At 30.1% G+C, this 24,055-nt stretch overlaps 1 protein-coding gene across 1 annotated transcript in view; it reads right to left on the bottom strand.

Annotated features, from left to right (window-relative positions):
• LOC107437786 (uncharacterized) overlaps window positions 1–24,055 on the bottom strand; it is a 116,302-nt gene that overhangs the window by 46,281 nt on the left and 45,966 nt on the right. The window contains exons 3-14 of the mRNA XM_087153235.1: window positions 11,111–11,192; window positions 9,619–9,725; window positions 8,821–9,036; window positions 8,621–8,719; window positions 6,911–7,041; window positions 6,503–6,713; window positions 5,407–5,549; window positions 4,388–4,592; window positions 4,131–4,300; window positions 2,959–3,130; window positions 1,830–2,009; window positions 678–1,043 (exon numbers count right to left, since the gene is read on the bottom strand). Coding sequence (XP_087009361.1) covers window positions 678–1,043; window positions 1,830–2,009; window positions 2,959–3,130; window positions 4,131–4,300; window positions 4,388–4,592; window positions 5,407–5,549; window positions 6,503–6,713; window positions 6,911–7,041; window positions 8,621–8,719; window positions 8,821–9,036; window positions 9,619–9,725; window positions 11,111–11,192 — 2,082 coding nt within the window. The remainder of the gene's footprint in view (window positions 1–677; window positions 1,044–1,829; window positions 2,010–2,958; window positions 3,131–4,130; window positions 4,301–4,387; window positions 4,593–5,406; window positions 5,550–6,502; window positions 6,714–6,910; window positions 7,042–8,620; window positions 8,720–8,820; window positions 9,037–9,618; window positions 9,726–11,110; window positions 11,193–24,055) is intronic.

Below are 24,055 nucleotides of genomic sequence, written 5' to 3'. Positions count from 1 at the left end.
TTAAGTTTTTACAGTTCACTGGTTAGATAATAAAATACTTTTTTGGATTTATTCCATTGTCTTACTGAAGAAAATCTCCAAAATATGGTTTATTTCCAGAATTAGAGTGGTTTAACCTCTAGAAGCATTCCCGCAATCACCTATTGTGGGCCAAGGATATCACAGGAAGTTAAGAATTCAGAATTTCGTGACCAACGGCAATGTGGTTAGCAATGCGCACAAGCCACCTTTATTTCCATGACAAATTGGTACCCATCGATCTGAAGATGGGTGTTCATCAAGCCGCCACTAAAGATCAAATCCCAGTCTTTCAGACTGGCAGCTAAGTGCCTGTATTCACAGAGTCCTTGCCTAAATGTCCTTTTATCTTCCAAATTTCATTAGGAATCTAATAACACCATATATGTACCTTCCAATCAAAATTCTGTTACATTGCGCGCATGCGCAATTTTTTTTTCGGATCATCATTGAGCATTCTAGAAAAGAGACATTGAGAATTCTGTCGCCAACAGTCTATTACTGTACTTCTTGTGTGGCGTTAACAACCAAGTCAGTCAAAATGCATTAAAATAAAAAAATTATTAATTTAATATTATTGGAAAATAGTTTAACAGAGTTAAAATAATAAAGCTAGGACGGTGTTTTAAATTACCCTCCGAAAATATTTTTCTACTTACTTTCACACTGAGGTGGCGCACTTGACCAGTGACCATCTGTCATGCACAAAAGGACTGGTGCACCAATTCTGAAATATCCTGGTTCACATTCGAATCTAACAACAGTTCCATAGCTGCGTCCTCCACCGTTCAAAACAACCTGTGTTGCATGAGGAGTTTCAGACAACAACGGACAAGATGACGCCAAGCACACTGGAAGTTTTTCCCATCTCCCATCTTCTGTACAGCGTATTGTCTCTGTTGGTAATCCACTAGGGAAGGCAAAACCGGCGTAACACTGATAAGTGGCAACACCTTTGTAAGTCACGTTAGTTGCTTGGACAGCAAATCCACTATCAATTTGAGGAACAGGACCACAGTATCGCTCTAAAAAATCACACAAAAAAAAAATCTCTTAGTAGCAGACTTACGAAAAATATACTAAATTAACATCAGATAAAATACTTCTGATTAGAATAGTTCAGAAAATTATTTAGCAACTTTAGCTTGGTTGATCTGAATGAATGTATAAAAAGTTATAGTCTGTTAAAAAAACAAAAAAAAAATATATATATATATACTTGAAGTTTAGTCTGTACAATATATTATCATATCACCTGATAATTCTTGAGTTAAGTTGTCGAATATGGAAAGAAATATATTTAAAATAAAGCTGTCGAACATGATAGAAACATATTGAAAACGGAATTGTTGAATTGATTGAACGAAGCACTGTGAAAATATACAATTTTTCACTTTTATGAATATGTTATGATTCACTACAAGTAAAAGAGATTAATTTAGTATTTCAGATATTTAAAGGTGGCTGTTTTTAGTTTAAAGTTTTTAGTTTTAGTTTTTAGTTAAAGGTGGCTGTTTTTAAAAATAGCTTTAAGATGTTTTCTATATCAATAAACACTGACAAATTTAGCAGATTTACTTACTAAGACCTTCAATTGTGGCAGATCAACAAAGATTAATCGACTAATCTTGAAACTTAATTCTTTATTTCGATTGCCTGTCTACTAGATCGATTGCCAAAAAAATTCCTTAATCACCATTTATTTATTAAATATTCGGCAAATCCAGTGTTATTATTTTTCAGCTCCAGCTAAAGAAGTTTGTATCGAAGTCAGCAGTAAAATAATGTTTTTATAAAATGTTTTAACATACCTTGACATTTTGGAATATGTGATACACTCCATTGGCCACTTTGAAGACACTCAATTTCAATTTCTGAAACTCCCGAGCTGAATTCTTGACCCATAGGACAAGAATATTTTACTTTAGCTCCAAAAGTTCTCTCACGACTTGAGGCTATAGCTCCTTTACCAACATTTATGGGTGGACAATCTAAATTTACAAGAATAATTTTAAACATTAAAGTATATTAATTAAACGTGCAAATATTTTTTTAAAGAAAGTGACTGATTTGTTAAATTTGGTAGTATTAATAACACTATCACAAATTTTCTTTAGTACATTAAGAGAAGTGGACAAGATTTAAAAAATTGTGAAAAGGATGAGAGAGAATAATTATAATGAAGTGATTGATAAAGCTCTTATCGAAATCCAATCGCATCACAAAAACAAGAATTATTATGTGTCTTGAGAGATTGGGGAAGAATGAGATCAACAAACAATTGCCTCGAAATATGGTGAGCAATTCCCTTAGCTTAATACTTTGCCTTATATTCTATCACTTGATAATAACATCTTTTCACTTAACTTAATCACTTAGCTCATTTAACCATGGAAAATGTTTATATTCTGTCAGTTGAAAAGTATCTAATTCCCCAACTCGTTCAATAGACACAGCAAAAATTTAGATAAACATAATAAATTTAAAACGGTAAATCCTCCGAATTCTCCCTATTGTAACTTCATATATACACGTTCTGTTCTGAGGAAAATAATTTTAATGATATAAATCTAGTTAAAAGAAATCAAAACTATTTTAATAGCTTTCTTTGAAGAAAAATTACGCAGTTTAGCTAAAAGTAAATAAAAAACGTGAAAACATTGACAGGCTTACTAAAAATGGTAGAAATTACATAATTTAAGAAAGAAAAATGTTCTTTTTATAAAAATATGTTTCATTTAGTTTGGTTCAAAAAAAGGCACGTCATTTTGCAATCGAGTTTGAATTTAAGGATTCCTTGAAGACAAATGATGGATTAATTAAAGGGTTTTAACCAGAAAAATTAGTTTAGTTCCAATAAGTTAGAGCCACACATTGTGAACATAATATAAAAGACAATATCAAATTACAATTCGTTAACTTATGGAATATTTTACGAACCAGCACTGAAACTTGCTTTCCAACCACGAGCTGTGTTGACAGGGTTACTCGAAAATAATACCAATAGATTTCCACTGCTAGATGTCATGGTAATGGAAGGTTTTGACAAGCCGCTGAACCCATTTCCAGAATGAAGACGGATACCATTGTCCGCCGATACTCCATCATAAACCTGCAATAACAAAAATAACATTTTGAATTGTAAATGAATATCTAATTTATTCAATGTAACTCTTCAAAACGTTTTGGTGTATATTTGTCACCATATTTGGTGTTGATGTGAACTAAATACATTTTTAAATTCAGAACTATAGCTATTGTGGAAATAATTACATAAAATTGACTTAGGTAAAGGTAGGTAGGTACTTTATTAACGTTGCACTAGAGCTGCACAATGTGCTATTGGCGACTGCCTGGGAAACATCCTTGAGGATGATCCGAAGACATGCCATCGCAATTTGGATCCTCTGCAGAGGGGATGGCTCCCTTGCTCTGGTAGCCCGACGACCGGCGAGCAAATAAAATTGACAAAATGACAAATGTTTGAAAGATTATATTCCTAAAAATGTATTTGTTTTTTAAATGAAGAGTTTTTGAAATTAATTCATAAATTGATTCTAGTGAGCATGCAAATATGTATTGTCAGTAAATAAACAAAAATGAATGAATGAATAAATGAAATTATAACAGTGTAAAAGTAAAAAAAAAATAACTATATGGCTGTAAAACAATTAAAGTCTGTCACAATACCAAAAATAGGGGCAACTCTACTCCAAAATGGTTTACAGTGAACATAAATTCAGAATAATAATAGACTCAGCAAACGATTCGAACATTTTTCTGACTTTAAAATGTTGATATTTGGAAATAAAGACGACAATTAATATTATTTTAATTAGTTAAAACATTAATTCAGGGTAAGAAATAAATTATTTTCCATTGAAAATTTAATTACCATATTAATGAAGACCTGCGTATGTAAGTCACCGAAAGTTATTTAACTCGAGTTATTCAAGAGTCAATGAGTTATTCAGCATTCAGTGTTATCAACATAGTATTGACATATAAATATTAGTTGATAATGTGCCTATTATATCTTTGGTAATAAATTTATCACTTTTTGTTTGCAAGAACTATATTATAAAAAGTAATTAATGAAAAAGAATGCTTACCTGCACAAAATCATCTGCAGCAACTTGGAATTCATCAAACTTTAGAGACACGGGTCCACCACCAAGTAAACTTATTCTGTATGAACACACTTGATTGGAAGGATAGTTAGAGATACCGTATGCAGGTGATGACAAATTACCAGCTAAAGCAACCTCCTCGATTTCACAGCCTGTGAAAGTTAATTTAATTTTAAATATTACACAAATATTTTCAACTCAGACATAAATATTTAAAAAATAGAATTTAATCATCTTACCAGCTCTGAATCTGATTGCAAAGCCTCGACGACTATCACCAAAACTTGAATGAAAATAGATATACACCCTGTTGGATGTGGATAAGATGAACTTTGGATTGTTTTCAATTTCACCAGTCAGTTTAGCAAGTAAAGGATCGGATGGACTCGATCCATCTCGTATGTGAATAAAATCTTTCTCAGGCTCCAAATCAATGTCAATTATCTGAAAGGCACAATGCATATGACAATATCAATATGTATATTAATGACTTTAAAATATTAAAAAAACTTCTGCTGTTTTAAAAAGTTGTGAATGTAGGAAAAAATTGACGTGTTTGGAGAGCTAGGCGTAGACGCTCATTCTCAAGACTAGTCAGACTTGAATGAAAAGGTGAGTTTTGAGAATGGATCGAACATGTTGTTGTTGTTGAACATTGTTTCTGAGCACTCGAAACATGTTTTTGAAACTTTATATAATTTTTGAAGTAAATGAACTTTTTATGTTATCAATCATATATTTTCGTTTTAATTCATTGGGATTGTTTAGGCGTCTCCTGGAGGCAGCAGTTGATTGAACAGGAGATTTTCAATGTTCTCAGACTAAGAGGTCTTTTGGACCTGGTGTAGGATCTCCTATAGTTTGCCTAGTGTAAGAACTCTCCAGCTACAAAGTCTGAGGTCGTCTGTTGCTATGGAAACAAGAATAGCACATTTCAGGGAGTGTAGCTTCTCTGCACTCTAGGGCTAACACAATAGACCGGAAAAAAAGATTACCCTTCTGCGGCAGACCCGAGAGAAACACCTGTTCCAAACACTGACCCCACACCTCTACTTGAAATAGTTATATCTCGTTACCATAGTCACCGCCACGGGTCCTGACGAATGGATAGGAGAGTTCTAACTTTAGACAAACTATACTCCAGGGGGATGAGTAACAACAACATTAACAGTTTAATAGGATAATTCATCACTTGGTTATTAAATGAAATCTGATCAATTAATCAATGCATTGTTTTTATTCATGAATTAAAAATTACCTCAAGAGTAAGTATTTTTCCTGGTGGAGCTGTTAAGACATAAAGGCACTCAAGACCTCCAGGATATGGTTGAGGGTACGTTGCAGAAGTCAGAACTTGAGCAGAGGGTTGTGCAAACAATTCGCCTCCACATCTGACAGGCTCTGTAAATAATATGTATAAAAAAATTATTTAATTTAAATTAAAAGATTTCTAAAAAAAAAAATCGATATAGACGTCTATATCGATTTTTATCTCTTTTTATTTAAATTCTCTAGTCTGTAGTCTTTAATCACGACGTAAATTTATGAAATTTGGGCTTTCGAAATTTTAACTCAAAACTTATTTAAACTTTTTGTTCATAAAGTTGATTTTAAGGCAGTTTTTCGTTCTCATATGAATTAATACTTTTTCGAAAATAATATGCTACTTTTATAACTGCTGTTAGTTTCCAACTGTTATTTATAACTGTTAGGTCAAGTTCAGCCTATCTAAAGTCAGCACTGTCCACGCTTATTTTGAAAATGGCGCAAAACATCAATATGGAGAAAAGCCACCGATTTGCTAAAATGAAAGACGTTTGTGGTCTAATTTTTTAATATTTAAAAACTTGCTGCATTACCTGGGATTATAAAAATTTGCAAAAACTGAGAATAAGGCAGTGATTTTGATAATTTCCATCTAGGTGGAAAAATGTCCACAAACGGGCAATTTTTTCTAAAAAAAATAATAACTTTTAAAATATTTAAGTTATTTGTCTCTTGTAAAGCCCAGATAATTTTTTACGGCAGGATTATGAATATAGCTTAAAATCATCGCATTTGCTTCAAGTGAAAGGCACTTAAACTGTGACTTTTTTTTTACTTTCCTTGGCGACGGAGCTTCGAAAAACAGTGTTAGACGTAATTGTAAAAATATAGAACAGTAATTTAATGTCGTTAAAAAGTTACAACTCGTTTTTCAAGCGAGAGAATTTAATTAAAACCATGCCATATTCAAATAACACAAACTGCGAAAATTGTAGATTAAGCAGAATAAAAAATTCACAGAATATCTCCCGTTATAGATGAACAAAACCATAAATTTTAAAAAGACGTAATAAATCATCTCCTTTTACCTGTTTTCCAACTTGCTCTAAATCCCTTCTTTTCCACGGATGCATCAGTTCGAAATTTAATTATCATGAGATTCGAAGCAGTTGTGTAAGCCATTGATGACAGGTCTTGATTACCTGACAATGTGACCAGAGATACACTCTTCTCTTCTGTTCGACCGCCGACTTGAATTTGAACTGTGTCAAAACTTGATTCAGTATCAAAATCAGAAAACTGTTAGAAAAATGAACCTCATATAAATAACTTTACATGTATAAGTTGCACACTAATGTAAAATATGAAAGAACGATTGAACAAGCGTTAAAAAATATACTTACGCCACATTCTATAGTTGAAAGCATGAAATATTTAAGACTTTCTTTCAATAAAAGTTTTCAAAAACGAACACGTATATAAAACTGTTAATTTACCTGTAAAACGATGCCAGTTCCAATCGGACCTTCCAAAGTCCATTTACAATTTGAATTAGCAAAGTATCTGTTTGGATAGTTAGGCGACTGAATAGCATCTCCAGAGCTTTGTAAATGAAAATGGCAAGATGCTGAAATAGAAAATGGGAAATGAAATTCCATAAAAATGGCTTCAACAACAAAATTATGGAGAAAAAAAATTTACTTCTGTACTTTATGTAAAGTGCACAATAAATAAATAAAATACCCTTCTAACTTTTGGTATAATTACCGGATTTTCAAGTACTAAGGCTCATTTCGGTGACTTCATTTTAAATATACGACTTTAAGCATGCGAATGTAAATCGAATTTTAAATTTACGACTTTTTAAAATTTGATTTCTATGGAACTATACGACCGATTCCGTTCAATTTTTGTAATTTACTATTTAGAAATACGTCCATTAAAATTATGTAAAAAAACTAATACCTTGCAGAGCAAAAGTTATTCAGCCATTATTAAATAAAATAATAAATAATTTTTGAAAATTGAATTGCGTGGAATTAGCCTCAGATAAAAGAATTTTATTATTGTGCGCAAAAAATTTTCAATTCGCTAAAAAAGTTCTCGATGCATGGCAAAATACGCAAAAAAAATAGAATTAATATTAAGGAGTCCAAACTTTCGACCACTCTCTAGCCAAATTATTAAGAACATATTTCTTCAATTGCGGCTACACCCTATATTTTGGTGATCATGAGTCCTAAATTGTCGAAAAAAGTAGTGTTTATTCAGAAAAAGTACATTTTTGTGTCTGATTTTGTAGTTTAAAATATCATCTGCTTCCTTTATGTCCCTAACAGATTGAGAAGAATAAAGCGAAAACATTAAGTTTCCATATAGATATTCAGGCTTAGCTCAACGAAAATTAAAAGTCTCTTAAAGTCGACATTCTATTGTTTATTTATAACCAATTATGTAAATCTGTCAAGCTTTTAAGTAGCTTAGTATATTTTAAATTAAGCGTTTGTATTATTATAGAAATATTTTAGAAATTATGCGACAAGGATGCGTTTTTTTTAACTTTATTTCACTGATAGGTTGCGAACGACCTAAAAAAACAGCTAAAACAGAAAAAAATTTTTTTAAACGAAACACAATTTTCCTTTTTTCTCATAGTTTTAATTACAATTTATAAAATATTCCGATGAGATTTTAACGAAGTTACCCAGGCTGGGCATGGATTAGTTGCAAAAAGGATTCTTAGAATTTAAAACGCAAATGAAGTTACGTAGGGAAAAAAAACCCAGTAGCAGAAACTCTCCAGCACGGCAGCGAGTGCTGCAGATTATTACAGAATCTGCAAATTATTTTTCATCTACGTTTTCTTCTTCATTTTAAAAAGAAAACAAGCAAATGACTGCCGCCACCCATTTTTGAAATGTTTCTAATTGAAAGAAAGCCGTAAAGAACAAAACGTAAAGATTTTTTTCTACTACTTGATTACAGGCCTAACCGTTTACGTATTTATTCAATTTCCTTCCAGTATAATTAAATGAAATTCAACTTAAATTTGAACAGTATAAAGTTCTTATGTACAATTTTTAGGAACATTGCATTCACAAATTTTATTCGATGGGATTAGTGTAAGTTATGTGGTTTACCGCATTCTTCTGCGATTTGTAGAGCCTTGCCTATTATAGTCTTACAATAACAGGACATATCCTTACCTGGGCAATCTGTTTCATCTGACTGGTCGCCACAATCATCTTCTCCATCACATAAAAACTTTTTACTAATGCAGTGACCATTGTTGCAATGAAATGAATCTGTAAATAAATGGATACAAATTGATTGAATAGCGCTTATTCATACAAATCATCAAAGTGATAGCCTATAACTCCGATTTAGTAAGAAATGGGTTTCATACCTCTGTGACAAGCTTTTAAATGGCAAATGAATGGTAAAAGTGTTTCACAAGGAGCCAGCTCCCAAACTTGCGATTCACCCTTAATTTTGGCACGGACACATTCACCTTTTTGAGGTTGAGGTTGATCATGGTCCCAGAAACCAGTATATTTAGAGATAAAAGTACCACTAGATGATTCAAGCGTATTTGTAGATAGGCCATCAACGGACGTTAGACCTGTAGAAAAATTACCAATAAACTTTAAAGAAAATCTTCATTGAACTATTATAATTTACTTAATTTAAAAATATTACTTGATATTTGATGTCCCAAAAATTACCAACAATTCCAAAAAAAATTATAATAAATAAAAAAACAACAACACTAATAAGGTGTTAGAAGTGTTAGGTTTTCTGTGTTTTGCTTAGGAGTTTCAACAGTTTCACTAAGTTTCAAAGTTAGTTTCTAAGTTTCTCAACAGATGTCGCTGCTGATTAGAAAACATTGTTTTCTGCTGCTTCTCAAAGAATTGTCAGTTAATTTTGTCCTCTAACTTAACCACATTGTTGCTATGAATGGTAATTTTTTTTAAAAAAAAATATTGTTTTATACCCTTCTTAACAGCGCCAACTGTTAACGAATTTTATAAATACTTTAAACTTAGCTAGAATAAATTACTCAAATTCTCTAAGCAGATCACAGCATACTGAAGAATCATGTGAATCTTCATCATCGGAGAATCATGTGAAGAATCTTTGGTCATTTTTGGGACATCTGGTAATAGTCAACATTGTTAATTTGTAAAATATTAATGCATACCTATCCAGTAAGATACTTCTCCAGTATCTCTTAAGCTCTTTATAGCAACTTTACTAGTAAAATTATTTTGACTATAATCTCCTATTAGAACAAGATCTCCACCGTACCTAAAAACATATTGAAATATTAAACACATCACAATTACAAAAACATCTAGTTGCTATTACATACCCTAAAATTGAAAATAAATTATTACTTCTGGTAGCATTTTTTAACCGTTTGTTGGTTTCATATTACAAGAATCACGACAGTTTTTTTTTCCAATTTTCGAAACTTGTTTCATTTGTTGCAAATTTTTTCCTGCGTTATAAACATGCGTGTTTCATTTGCTTTATATTGTTTTAGTCGTTACACTCTGTTCAAATCAAAATGTTACAAATTGTTTAAACTGTCTTAGTATTATTATTATATACTAGCCACTAGGTGGCAAAAAGGCGACCAGCTAGTACGCCTTTTTAAATGAATAGAATTTCAAGTATTTTGTGATCTAAAATCCTACTGTCTAAAATCAAGACAATTTGTAAGTATATAGCCTTGATCTCACATAAGCAATATAAGTCACTTGAGCAAAAGTGACTCATATTGCTCAAGTCAGAGTGGATAACGAGTTGACTAGTATTTGCGGCCATCTTCAATGTGCTTTTCAAATGCAGAATAACTAAAATTCTCCGTTAAATTATGCATGCATTATTTTAGTTATGCATTAAGGAGATTTATATTTCAATTTTTTAATATCTGCAAACTAAATTAAATATTTTTATAATGTATAATTTCTATCCTCTCTTACTCTGTTAAGCCTAATTCGAATTCGCCTTAATATTCTGTTTGCTACGCGTTTGTTTTATTTACTAACTCATTTCGTATTTTATATTGTCCGATAAAAATAACTTAACTGATTCTTATGTGTATCATATCTTACAGTAATTCTAAATTTCAGTGTTATAAAATAACAAACATGGTGGTTGGTGGTGACTACTTTATACCTAGTAGTGTAAAAAACATTCTAAGTGTTCCACAGCACCAGGAATTATCCTTGGGTTTTGATGTAGTACAAAATATCTTTGGTGTAAAGTAGCTGTCACTATATTTGTTGCTCAGATGCATCAGAATATTCTACAGATAGTGCTACAGATAGTAATAGATCATGCACCATACAGGTGGTACATATCCCCCATTAAAGTTATTTTTCGAAGTCTGCCGATACGTGAAATAACACTTTTTAGTGAATAATATGCTAATTTTCTGTAGGTTGGAAGTTTGCGCAACAGCAATTCATGACCGTTAGAGATTTTCCTATCTTCTGCCTTCGCTCTCAATGCTAATTACGAAAAATGGCGCGAAACGTCAATATGAAGAAAAGCTACAGTTTTTTGAAAATAAAAGGAGTTCGTAATCCTAATTTTTATAATTGATAAGTTGCACTAACGTTACATTGTCTGGAACCTGAAATTGAAATGAAATAGAAAATAATAAATAATTAAAAACTACTCACCTCCCACATATTTCTGCAGCCTTCTTCCAAGAATGCCTAATATTAAATAACCTATAGCAGTGAATATCATCTTGTGTCCACCCTAAGTAGAAAAACAAAAATATGAGATTCTTTAAAGTCACACTATCTTTACAAGTATTTATAAATTCTAATAACCATTTATATTTCGATTTAAACGTAAGGCAAGAAAAACAACGGGCACGTAAATAAATTGGGAAATAAAGTAGTGTTTTTTTTTATGTTTATGTAGCTAGAAGTTATAGCACCATGTAAATAGTTTGAAAAAATTTGTAACCGAAGAAAAAATAATTGAGATTCTAGAATAAAAGTGTAGCTTATAAGCTGTTCTTTATTTTAGCATTTTCAATTCTTAACAAAATAAAGCTGTTAAAACATTTAGCTGTTAAAACAAATTTGTGCAAAGAATATTTTTGTTTCGCATTTTAATTTCAGTATAATTAAGTATAGTTTTTTTTCGTATATTTTATTGATTCAATTAGTTTACGGAAAATAAGTTAAAAATGCATAATATTATCCAAAAAAGAATGGATTTCATTAAAATTTGACGCAACGCGACTTATGTGATTGCAAAATACTAAAAGTACACAAAGCGTTTTCAACAATTGTGGAAATTTTTTCGTTTTTAGTTCAAGTGCAAGCAAACATTTAGTGTTGCTCTATCATGAGTATCATACTATGGCTAGATAATTAATACATTTCTATTTCAAGTTGTGAATGCATTTTTATTTCGAGTTGTGAATGCATTTTTGATGATTAAATTACCTTGCTATAGATTTGAAGTTCTATCTCTAAGTTATTCTACAACTATCAATTTACAGATCATACATAGCAGTGGGTATTAAAACTAGACATAATTCTTAAGACACGACAAAATATCTATTTAATAATTTATTTCTTTAAAGAAGTTGTTTTATAGTTATCTAGTTATAGTACAATAACCATGATATGCAATGAATGTTATCTATTTTTCCTTTGGTGATGGAATTAAATTAGAAACAATGTAATGATAAATGAATCACTTAATTTATGCTAGTTTGCCTATGAATTATTAACGTATCAACTAATAGCTATAAATGATTTAATATAATATCTAATATAAATATCTAATGCAGATTTAATGTAAATATCTAATGCAAATCAAGATTGTTATTGGAGCATGTTAAGAAAATCAGAAGCCTAAAAATGTACTTCCGTATAGTGCAGAAAAAAGAAATAAGAGATATTTTCAAGTCCAAATATTTATATATTATTACCTATTGATAAAAATTAATCATATTAAATACAACATCGTGATTAGGGACTGATGCATTAAATATCTTCCTTATAAATGGTATTTTGATTCTAAATCATCGCTGAATCGATTAGAATATTTTCTTGACAACAATGGTTACATGGAGAAAAAAAAATTTCTGGCAAAATTATCGTAAAGCATGGTAGTGACATGTCTGGTAAATATAAACATAATTCTGATAATAAAAACAAAAACACATAATATTTAAACCATTCATATGGCATTCCGTTCCTATAGCAACGGTTTACAAAAAATTCTGGTTTTCAAAAATATAGTTCTGATTACCAAGCATTAAGAAAAATTAAAAGTAAATTAAACCAAATAAATCGCGTTTATACCATGATCTAAGGTATCATGACAAATCTACCAAATTTTACCACATTTACTAAATTTCATTATGGATCATAAAACCATATTTTATTGCTTACTTTACCAAAATCTTCACCAAAGCGCTTCGGTGAAAATTGCCGAGATTTTTGGTGTTCCCATAGAGATAGATGCACATTAAATGTTACCATATTCTGGTAGTTTTGACCATTCTTTTTATTTTCAACGTAGATTTGAAGGGGTACTTGGTGATTTTTTAAACGCGGCTTATATTTCAATATAATTAAACCAGCAAATAATATTTCTAGAAAATAATGTTTTACATTTGGACTGTTCGAGCAATAAAATTAAAATTCAGGAATCGATGCTAAAAAGGAAAAAAAATACAACCGACAAAGAATAGACGTCTCGAGTTTCAAAAGACTATCCGATTTATCAAAATTTGATTGTCTTAAATCACGGGGATAATCTTCACCTTCGACACATTCAAAGTAGATATCCTGCACCAAGATTGCACCTTGGATTAATGACAATACTTTGATACTAACATAAATTTTCGTTCTACATTTTTATAAGTAGTGACCCTGATAACCTATCAGAAACACAATAAAATGCATCCCCTTTACTTAATATGTCACGTTTCTGTAGGTTCATGTGTTATTTTACAATATTTAGTTTAGCAGCGACAAGAACAATTTCTGTCAAAGGTTTAACACTGAACAATAGGAGAGACGCCATCTTATGGCGGTAGAGCGTATTAGAGATAAAGCGGCTATCATTTGAAGTGTAATTAAACGTTTTACTTAGAGAATACAAGAAAAAGTTCATTTATTCAAAATTGTAAAAAGATTCTTAGAGATGATGTGGACATTTTGGGGAATTTGAGTATTTCGGATCAAATTATGTAAAAGGTTCAGCATTCGTAATTTATACTTTCCGCTAAAATCCATTTTTACCGCAAAATTTTAGGCTGTAATTTTTAAAACAATGTTTATTTAATTACAAGAATTCAGTGGTTTTCGGGTAAATAGTGCTGTAAAAATTATGGTGTGTCAGATTTTTGTACAGTGAAATTTTTCGATTTTTACTGTGAAAAGTACACACTTTTCCACCTCCCCACTTTTTATAGTAATTTGATTCGTAATTTTTTGCAGTATTAAGGCTTACATGTTGGCAATAGAAAATAAAGATTATGCCTAGCCTTTATTTCTTGTCCGCCATTTTCTAAAATGTAATATTATAACCTGGTTTATTAATCTTTTCATAGTTAACTTCGTGGAAATGAAGATTATCATATAGAGAGACAGATTGTCATTTAATTTACTGAGATCTGCGAAATTTAAAAACTTGGCAAAATGAATGAATGTCGTAGGATCAAATAAGACTAAAATGGTAACATTTTTGGGGGAATCTTAATTCTTTTCAAAAACGTCCAGAACTTCGTTACATCAAAGCTCTTTAATTATGTTTTACTTAACACACTCAATGTTAAATAGTATATCATATTCGCTATTTTTATGCTATATACACAGAGGAAAAAATTCTGATAAAATAACCACACTGTATGGTAATGACACTTCTGGTTGAAAAAACATAATTCGGATTAATAAAACCAAAATATTTGGCATTTAAATTATTCATTTGGTTAGGTTTTCCTTCATATGGTAACCGTTTAACGGAAATTTTGGTTTTTAATCTTATTATACCATACATTTAGCAAAAACAATGTAAATCTGAAAAGTAAATTTAACCGATTAAATGGTTTTTATGCCATGATCTAGGGCAATATGACCATATCACCAAATTTTACCATACTTCATTGCATATTATAGAACCATAGAACCATATTTTACTTTTAATTTTATGATAATCATTAACAAAATGCTCCAGAAAAAATTACCCAGTATTTTGGTATTACTGTACAGCTAGAATCACGGTAAATTTTACCATTTTCTGGTAGTCTTGACCATATTTTTTTCTCAATGCATAATTTTCTTGTTTGACATACAAGATTTAAATTTCTTTTTCAGTTTAATTTATATTTCGCGTGTTTAATTACTTACTACGGAATAAAATTGGAGAAATTGTTTCTATGCATTTAATTGTTATTTCATAAACAGGCAAAGTTACATGTTTCGTTCAGTAGAACTATCTAAATCGCTAATTAGTACATGTGTTACTAAATTTGCATATTAAGTATAATTTTGTCTATTTAAGATGAACTATTTATCTTGTTACACAAAATGACACAAGTAAGTGGATATTTTGAGATTAAAACAAATAACTTTAGAACAGATTTTATCGTAAAAGATTCCAAACCTTAAATTTAGGAACATGTAAAAGAGCCCAAGCCAGGAATGCCAGATTTTGTACATGTTTAAAATTTCAGTCAAAGAAGTTGAACGCAATAACTGAGAAAACACAAATAAAATATAAAACTAATGGTTTGTGTAAATAGCAATAAGAGAATATCTTCATATACAAAGCACGGAGAAAGTAAATTGTTTCAAGAGTTTTGGGGGAAATTCTAATCTTTTTGCATTTCTGAATTTTTAAGGAAGTAATTCGAGGAGCATTCAGGTGATAAATAAAAATTAATTTTTTTCGAAAAATACTTCCGTTAGGCTGCGGTATAATGTAAAATTAGTTAAGGATTAAACTTGCTTAAGTATTTTCATACTAGTCATGTCCTTCGCGATAAAATTGTGAAAATTTTTGAAAATATATCGGCATAATTTGTAGTTAAATAATTTATGGGTAGTAAAAATATTGAACAAGTGGTTTGAGTTAATTCGTTTGTTTTTATTTAGTATAAAATAAAGATATTTGCCTTGAATGTAAGATAATTTGTTTATATTACTCTCCACCCCAAATCAATAAAGCATAATTAATGTAGGAATGTCCCTGCACAATACAAGGTTTGAAAAAACATATTGCTTACGCTAAATTAATAAATAAAAAATAATCTCAAGACATATCTTAATCTTGTATTTTATTTTCCCAATAAAGCTTTAGGAAGGAGAAAAAATATTTGCGAAGCAATTTGATGTTTTTGTAAACAAACTTCATGTTAGTTTTTATTACATTAAATATGAACTAATGAAGTATGTATATGTAAGATGAGAAAAACTTCACCTTTCTTTAAGTTTTAAAAATTACTAGGGAACAAGGCCACGGTTACAATTGAGATTAGTGTGGGAGCATCCTCTCCAATAACTACTTTTTTAGTCCTTCTTTTGAAAACCTTAATCACCGGAATCACTCAGAAATCATGTTTTGTCGTGCGGTTACGGTCACTCAATAATAGGATTGGTGCATCAGCTTTCCGGATCACTTCCTTCTTTTGAAATGACACAAATATTACAAGAAAATAACTTCTTAAAGGAGATTTGCGGATCTTCATCCGATGATGACCAAATAGTGGTCACCAATATTTCCTAACAGCAGAAGAGAGACAAAATAATGCAAATGTGTTAACTCAATAAGAAAAGTATTTCACTTTGGTTGCATCAGTCTTAGGAAATTCTTTTTGTCACGTCTTGTCTCAAGTATGTTAACACATACTTGATGCATCTGATAAGATATGAGGCTATTTGTATACGAGATCTTTTTAAAAATCATAATTTTCATTGGCAATAAAAAAAAAGCTTGGAATGCAGAATTTAAGACTATTTCTAAATACAATTATATATTTTTCTTGTGCATCACTCAGTCGACTCTGAACACATATAAATATGAATTGCTGGGATTTATTTCAGAATAAAATGTTTGAAAAAATTGACCAACGTTACAGCATCATTTCCTTTCTTCTAAAGTTTGGAGATTCCCAAGTGGAGTTTTCGGATTTATTTTCATTTAAAAAAAATTTGCGAAATGTTGAATATCGTTATAATATTACTTTCTTTCTAAAGCTTAAAGATTCTCAAGTGGAATTTTCGGATTTTTTCTTCTAATTTAAAAACAATTTCCCAAAAGTTGAATAACGTTGTAGCATCATTTCCGTTCTTCTAAAATTTGGAGATTCTCAAAAGGAATTTTCGGATTTTTTTTCAAATTTAAAATAAAATTTGCAAAGAGTTGAATAACGTTGTAGAATCATTTTTTCCTAAAGCTTGGAGATTCTCAAGTGGAAATTTTGGACTTTTTTCTCCTTTAAAAACAATTTGCAAAAAATTGAAAAACATTATAGCATTAATTTTTTTCTTCTAAGGCTTGGAGATTCTCAAGTAGAAGTTTCGAATTCCTTATCTTCATTTAAAAACAATTTGCAAAAAGTTGAATAACGTTATAGAATTTTTTTTCTAAAGCTTTGAGATTCTTAAATGGAGTTTACGGATTCTTTTTTTCCCTTAAAAACAATTTGCTAAAAGTTTAACAATGTTATAGCATCATTTGTTTTTAAAGCTTAGAAATTTTAATTTTTTTTCAAAATTTCGAATTTTTTTTTACTGCATTTAAAAACAATTTGCAAAAAAAGAATTGAAAAATGAATTTCCAAGTTTTGAACGATGAACCTTTGAGAATTTCCAAGTTTTAAATAAAAATTTGATGAACGGACGCACTAGTATATTCCTACTGAAAGTCACAAAGCCCCGCACTGCAAGCATTTTCATGGGTTGTCAACAAGAAAATTGCACCAAGAGCAAAATAAAATCTAGAAATTTTGTAACAATTGTCTGTTTAAAAAGAGAAGGGAAATTTGTGACAGCGCTTTCTCCAATTTGTGACCCTAAACTGTTGGAATATTCTTATCCACACATAAATGTAAGCACCGTAAAGCTCCCTAACACAAAAAAACTATTATTTCTAATCTTTTACAATAGGTGAAACAACAAGATAAACTAATTAAACTACATTCTATGGCTTATTTGATAAAATACAACTCACTCACAACCTAACTCCAATACCCATTACCTACCGAAAAGCTTAGCTCCAATGTTCAGTTAAATTTCTTTTTTGCGATTTTGAAATCATGGTAGTTTTAAATGATTAAATAAAACCATAGTTTTTTAACCACACTAGACGGTTTGAAAATCGTGAAGGTGAAATATGTTTTTTACAGTAAACTTTACAACTAATTGAATGGACAGACTACTGACGATTATTTTACCGTAATTTTAGATAGTGTGCAGCAGAAAACACTTTTGTGAAGTAACTAAAGAATAATTTAAGAAGCCTCAGATGTATAAAATATTCGAAATCACCTCTCAAAATCTATTAAAAAAGTTTTATTTGCCATCAAAATTTTATTTGATGCCATTTACTTGTTTCTCTTGTTGTTTCCTTTTACTCGGGGAATGGAATATAAAAATTTTATAAATTTTTATTAAAAAAATCTATTATGTTTTCAGAACAATCAGAATTATTTTTCGCATTTTTAACAATCATTGAAATTTGTGAGAGCCACCTCACTAATAATGGAAATGGCAACAAATTGATTCAGGGAGGAAGAAAAAAATTCTCCCTGGGAATTTAAAAACAATCGTATTTCGAGTTTTATTTGAATAATGAAATTACGTATTTAAAAAGAAGTAAAAATCCATGATTTCATTTCCTACTAGTCAACCAAAACAAAGAAGACCTCGAGAACTTTTTCTGGCTGACCGATTTCATCAAGTTCAAAGAAGTTTTTTTTCTTTCCTTTTGATAAAGTTATTGTTTTTCTTTTGATTTTTTTTTACAAAAATAGCATTATAATAATACATTGATTATATTGGGTTATGCGAGGCTTGTATACAAATTAAAATCAAGTTTTCATCTTTTTTTTTTTTTTTTTAAATATTGTAAAGCAATTTCGATTACTGAAAAATAATAATTTTGTTTTAAATTTCAACTTCTTAGTTTTTTTTTTAACAACTTAATGAGAAACAATAATATTCTAGAAAAAAGTTATTGAAAATGTTTATAGCTTTGATATTTTAAGTTAAGTTTATTGCCTATTTAAATTGCATTACTTCGGTTGATATAAGGGAGTTTGGCGTACCTAAAGACACTGTGAAAAATTCCAGATCAAATTACAGTATAAAGTGCATTCTCCGTAAAATCCATTTCACCGTAAAATAATTATGAGGAGTGTAAATTCAAAGAATATAAACAATCAACAATTTTTATTATAAATATTAATTGAAAATTAATTGTATTCCATAAAACGCTGCTGAAAATGAAGTTTCGTTTAAATTTTCAAACTTATAATATTTGTAACTAGGAATTGTAAAATAATACTGTCTTTGGAAAATGTTATTTAAAACTGTTTATTGTTTTAAATAGTTAGTTTTAGATTTATATTTACGAATTCTACCCAGTGCTAGCATCAAAACTCACGGTTGCTGCTACGCAATCATTTTTGTTTATTGACGATTTCAAAATTAAAAATTACTTGATTCTAAGATCAGTAACTTTTTTTAATTAACGTTGTTTTGTTTTCTCAAAATACCTGGATCAAGTATACCTAACACCTGGATCAAGTATTGGGAAAAATGTGCTTTCGTGGTGGATTTTTTTGATGGAACTAACCCGCATTTGCTTTACATGGAGAGGAAGACCACGAAAACCTCTCACGGCAAGGGGACCTATAATCCGTCAATTCTGTTTCTTTTTCAATCACGCGTTGATTTGTCTTAATAATGTGCGTCTGTTTTAAGCACTTACAACATGTCTACTCTTTTGTCCCTAATTTTTAAAGCATCCGAAGTAAAAAGTAGGGATAACTATTTACTCACAACCGTGGTGACTCAGAGGAAAGAGCGTCAGCATCCTAATTAGGTGGCTCGGGTTGGAAAATCTCAGCATGGCTGGTGATACAAACTTTACTCACGCCGACCACAATTCTGACTTAAAAACATAATCAGCAACCGACACGGATCATGAGCTAGAAACTCCTTGCCGTTGAGCTATCCGTGAGAGGTTTTCGTGGTTTTCCTCTTCATGTAACACAATCGCGGGTTAGTTCTATCAAAAAATTCTCCACGAAGGCTAGTTTGTCCCAATGCTTGATTCTAGAGTTCCCTTGTCCTTTTGGTTGGGTTCAAAATTACAAGGCTACGGAGTTGAATATTGATAGTCGTAAACTCAGAATTGAGTCAACTGTTCAATGCCAGTTATGAAATAAAATTACTTACTCAACAGAAGATAAAGGGACATCTTAGGGGTAACATTTATACCTAGCGTAGGGAAGCCTATTTTAGTTTATGTTTTGCGAAAAATGGTGGATTTTAATTACTAAAAGTATCGATCACTGGTCTAGTGGTTACTGTGCAGAACTACAGGGCCAGTGGTTGTGGGTTCGAATCCCCCCGTAGGCATGGATGTTACTTCCCTTCTGTGTTTTATATCCTTTTTTCTGTGTGATTGTGTGAATGTAACCCGCCCTATAAGCGGATTTGTGGTTGTATGGCGTGGACAAGGCTACTCCACCGTCGTGGTTAAGCCACAAGTGCCCACTGGGTAACGATAAGAGAGTAGCAATTCTGGCACTTCTGAGGCCAATAGGAAATAAACCCAAGTCTATTAAAAAAAAAATTACTAAAAGTAGTAAAATGAATTGATAAATCTCGTTTGTGTCTTCTTGCCAAGCACACTCGTCCCATCTAGTCGGGTTAATTGTGCCATTAACTGTGTGGTTTTCTAAACTGGTCTAAACCAGCATCCACACTACAAAAAAAATTAGTATCATTTGATTCACTATTACAAAAGTAAAAAAAAAGAAAGAAAAAAAGGAGTTGTCGACCCCAGCAGAAGCTGTTGTAGGGTAACGGTTGGCAAGAATCGTTAAGGGCAATTCCGAAATAAAAACCAAAAGCGTAAAAAACGTTAAGCTCCGTTCAATTATTTATGTGAGTCACGTGCAAACAGTTTTCTCATGACCAGGAAACGAGACGGAGATGAGAAGGTAAGAACTGTCAAATTCCTTCTCTAAGGGTTTGAATTTTTTCGCTTGACTAATGATTTTACAGGTGCTCTTGAAACACTTCCGATTATTTTGTTCTATAATGCGATTATTGTTTGGGAAGATATAAGTATTCCTTCTGAAAAGATCTTAAATAAGCAGCTTTAATGATTTAAATGCAGCTTTTAAGAGAAATATCCTATTCATACCATAGCATAATAATAATAAAATTTTCAGCTATCGTTTTTTGTTGTTGCTGTATTTGTTTCATGAATGTCGTTTTCATTTATGTTATTGTTTTCTTCATATCCAGAGGCCTATTTCGACGTTCAGTTGAAAATCTGGATAGTGACGTCATTGTAGATAAATCGTGCCATTTGTCGATTCATAAGCCAATCAGATTCGATACACACGCTTGACGTCGCTTACAGGTATCCAGTTAAATCTGATTTAAATCACATGGTTAAGCATAATCACTTCAGTTCCTTTCGAGTTGCAATACCCAATTTTAATTTCGAATTAAAAATATTTTCCTTGATTACGCTTTCCCGTTTGTAGAACACTGCTTAAGTTTGATGTAAAAAATTTTTCTTATGAAACCTTATTAAATATTTCTCGAAAATTATTTGGTTAATTACGATCAAAATTTGGTTTTTGTCTGTTGAAATGACTTAATTCAAAATTTCTGTGCTTTACAAAGCAAAAATTTATCTGTCATAATAACTATCACAGCTTTGTTCGTTTCAGCTTTTCATTGTCCAAGTAAAAAAAAAAAAAAAATCCGTCAGAAATTTTTAGGCATGTACGTTTACGCTTTCATGCTTATGAAAGCTTACACACTTGATGTTTCCGTTTTTTGTTGCCAAAACCTAAACGAAATGAGGACTTTCTTTGTCGCCGTATTAGAAAAATATAAAAAAAAATATGTTCTTTAAAATTCTTCGTCCATGTTTGGGCATTTTCGGTGTTTCAAGTTTGTTGTTTTCCAGCAATACAGAATGATGTGTATTGTTATGTAGTATTGTTATATATAACAATAAATATCGTTATTTATTGAAGAATATAACGGGAAAGTTGTAATATGCACGTGGTTTAACCAATAATAAAAAAAAGTTTCAAAAAAATAGATCTGGCATTGAGGAAGCTAGTTATGTGACAACTAGAATTGATCGATATATTATGAAACATCGATATTTTTATTATTAATATTAAATAATTTTTAATTTATTTTGTAACGATATTTTAAAGTGTTTTCTTAAGATAAAGCACCGCTCCTTAACGATAAATATCACGATATGATAATACTGCAATCATCATCAATTATGATAAATAATGAACATGATAATATAATGATCAATATCGATAACGATAATTACCGAATATGATAACTTCATGATATTTATTGTATTTGATAACATGAAAGCTATTTAATGGGATGTTATGGTGTTTGTGTTAGTTTTCCCACTAGCTTTTTTCCTTTTAAAAAAATTAATTAAAATCATTAGGATAATTTTCAAAAAAAAAAAAAAGAAATATGTTTGTTCTTCAATTTATTGAAGAAAGTTTTGTTCAAAGGAAGAATATTTCAACTGTGCAAAAACTGCAAATATCTCGATCAGTCATTAACTATCGATATTATTGACGATACATCACAATAATTATATTTGTATTTGCTTAGAAATAGCCACAACCAACAGTCAATAAATGTTTGATTAATTTTAAAAAATTGGGCTTTGTATTTACGTTGCCTAGTCAGTTTTAATTTTTATTAATGCATAATGATATTTTTATTAATTATATTTTTCATAGTTATATTACTTTATAATTAATACCTTCATTTTTGTTAAGTTTGCATGAAGCGAAAGCTCTAACATTGAGTTCACCCAATAAAACATTATGAAGCATTTTTTTACTTTCCACCCGGATTTAAAGTAGTCAGTAAATAATTCCAGAAACTTACATTTTAACAATTAAGATATTCTTTCAGTTGTATAATATGTACCAAAGAAAAATTTAAGCTGTTTTTAGTTTCCCCAACTGAATGGTGTTAAAAAGGTCTAAACGAATAGTAATTTACCATTATACATTTTTTAGTGACCAGGATGAAAGTTTTTATTAATTTAAATCTTCATTAATCCCTTCATTATAGTGATGCATGATATTATACACATATTTATTTACTTCCTCTTTTCAGAACATTCTAATTTACAACTATTTGATTCATGGAAAAGAACACATTTTTTCAATTTGAAGCTACATTTATTTGCCTAAAAGAGGCAACGAATTATAATATTTAAGAATTACATACATTTTACCGCAGGATTATATATTTTGAATTTTCTTAAATTATTTTTTAAAAAAATGAAAAACACGAGTGAAAGAATGAATGAAATCGGATAGAATGATCGGAAAGAATGAATGTTTGTAATCGCATAGATAATTTGGATAGATAATTTAAAAATATCAAAATCTGAGAGACCTCATTTTGATTTTATAGTACGTGCGTAATTAAAGTTCAAAATGAAACTTTTAAACACCTAATATTATTATTTGAAGATTTAAATATATAAACTTAATATGTATTGCATAATTATTTGTGTATTAATCTACATTTATTATGCAGTTACATATCATTAGGTTGTAACGTTTATTATATATGTATTGCATAGCTATTTTCTTTAAAATTTTTAGGAGACGAAATCTATCTTTCACCCTTTGAAGCAGAATTTTTATAAACATATTTTTCATACTTTCTTTATTATTTTGTTTTACTTTTGATCAAAATAAGTGAAAAATATTATCTTTAGCACTTTATGGTTACAAAATACAGCAATTTATGGTTACAAAATACAGCATTAAACACCAGTGTCTTTTTCTGCGTTAAAGGTAAAATTTTCTGAACACAGTTCCCTTTCAAACAAAAATTTTTCAAATTTGCACTTATTTGCAGTTATTTAGGATTTAAGGGAAAACATTTTTCATCATTGAAATCTCTTTCATTTACAAAATCAGTTATTGATACATTTTTGATACATTTTTATATATGAATCAAAAAACATTTCAAACTACATTTTTTTAATATTTTAATACAAATAAAATTCCGATAATCGAACAGATTTTTTTAGTATCTTTTACACTGCTTTTTTATAATTAAAAAATTCTAAAATTATATTTTGGCTAGTTATTAGAACGTCAGAAAAAAATATATAAAAAGAACACCGATGTCCCATCTTCGTCAAAAGGTGAAAGAAAACATTGAGATTTAGTTTTTTCGTTATTATTCTTTTTAAATAATAATTTTGCATACGTTTTATTGTGATAAGTGTGCTTTTATTAATAGTCTCAAGATACAAAAAGAAGAAAAAAGACTGAAAAAATTAAAATATATATAAATAACTAAATTATAATCTGAACATAGATG

The sequence above is a fragment of the Parasteatoda tepidariorum genome, chromosome 10 (assembly GCF_982258835.1).
Source record: "Parasteatoda tepidariorum strain Cologne lab strain chromosome 10, Ptep-v5.0, whole genome shotgun sequence".
Lineage (NCBI taxonomy): Eukaryota > Metazoa > Arthropoda > Arachnida > Araneae > Theridiidae > Parasteatoda > Parasteatoda tepidariorum.
The sequence above is the reverse complement of the archived record's forward strand: the minus strand, read 5'-3'. Positions and strand labels throughout refer to the sequence as shown.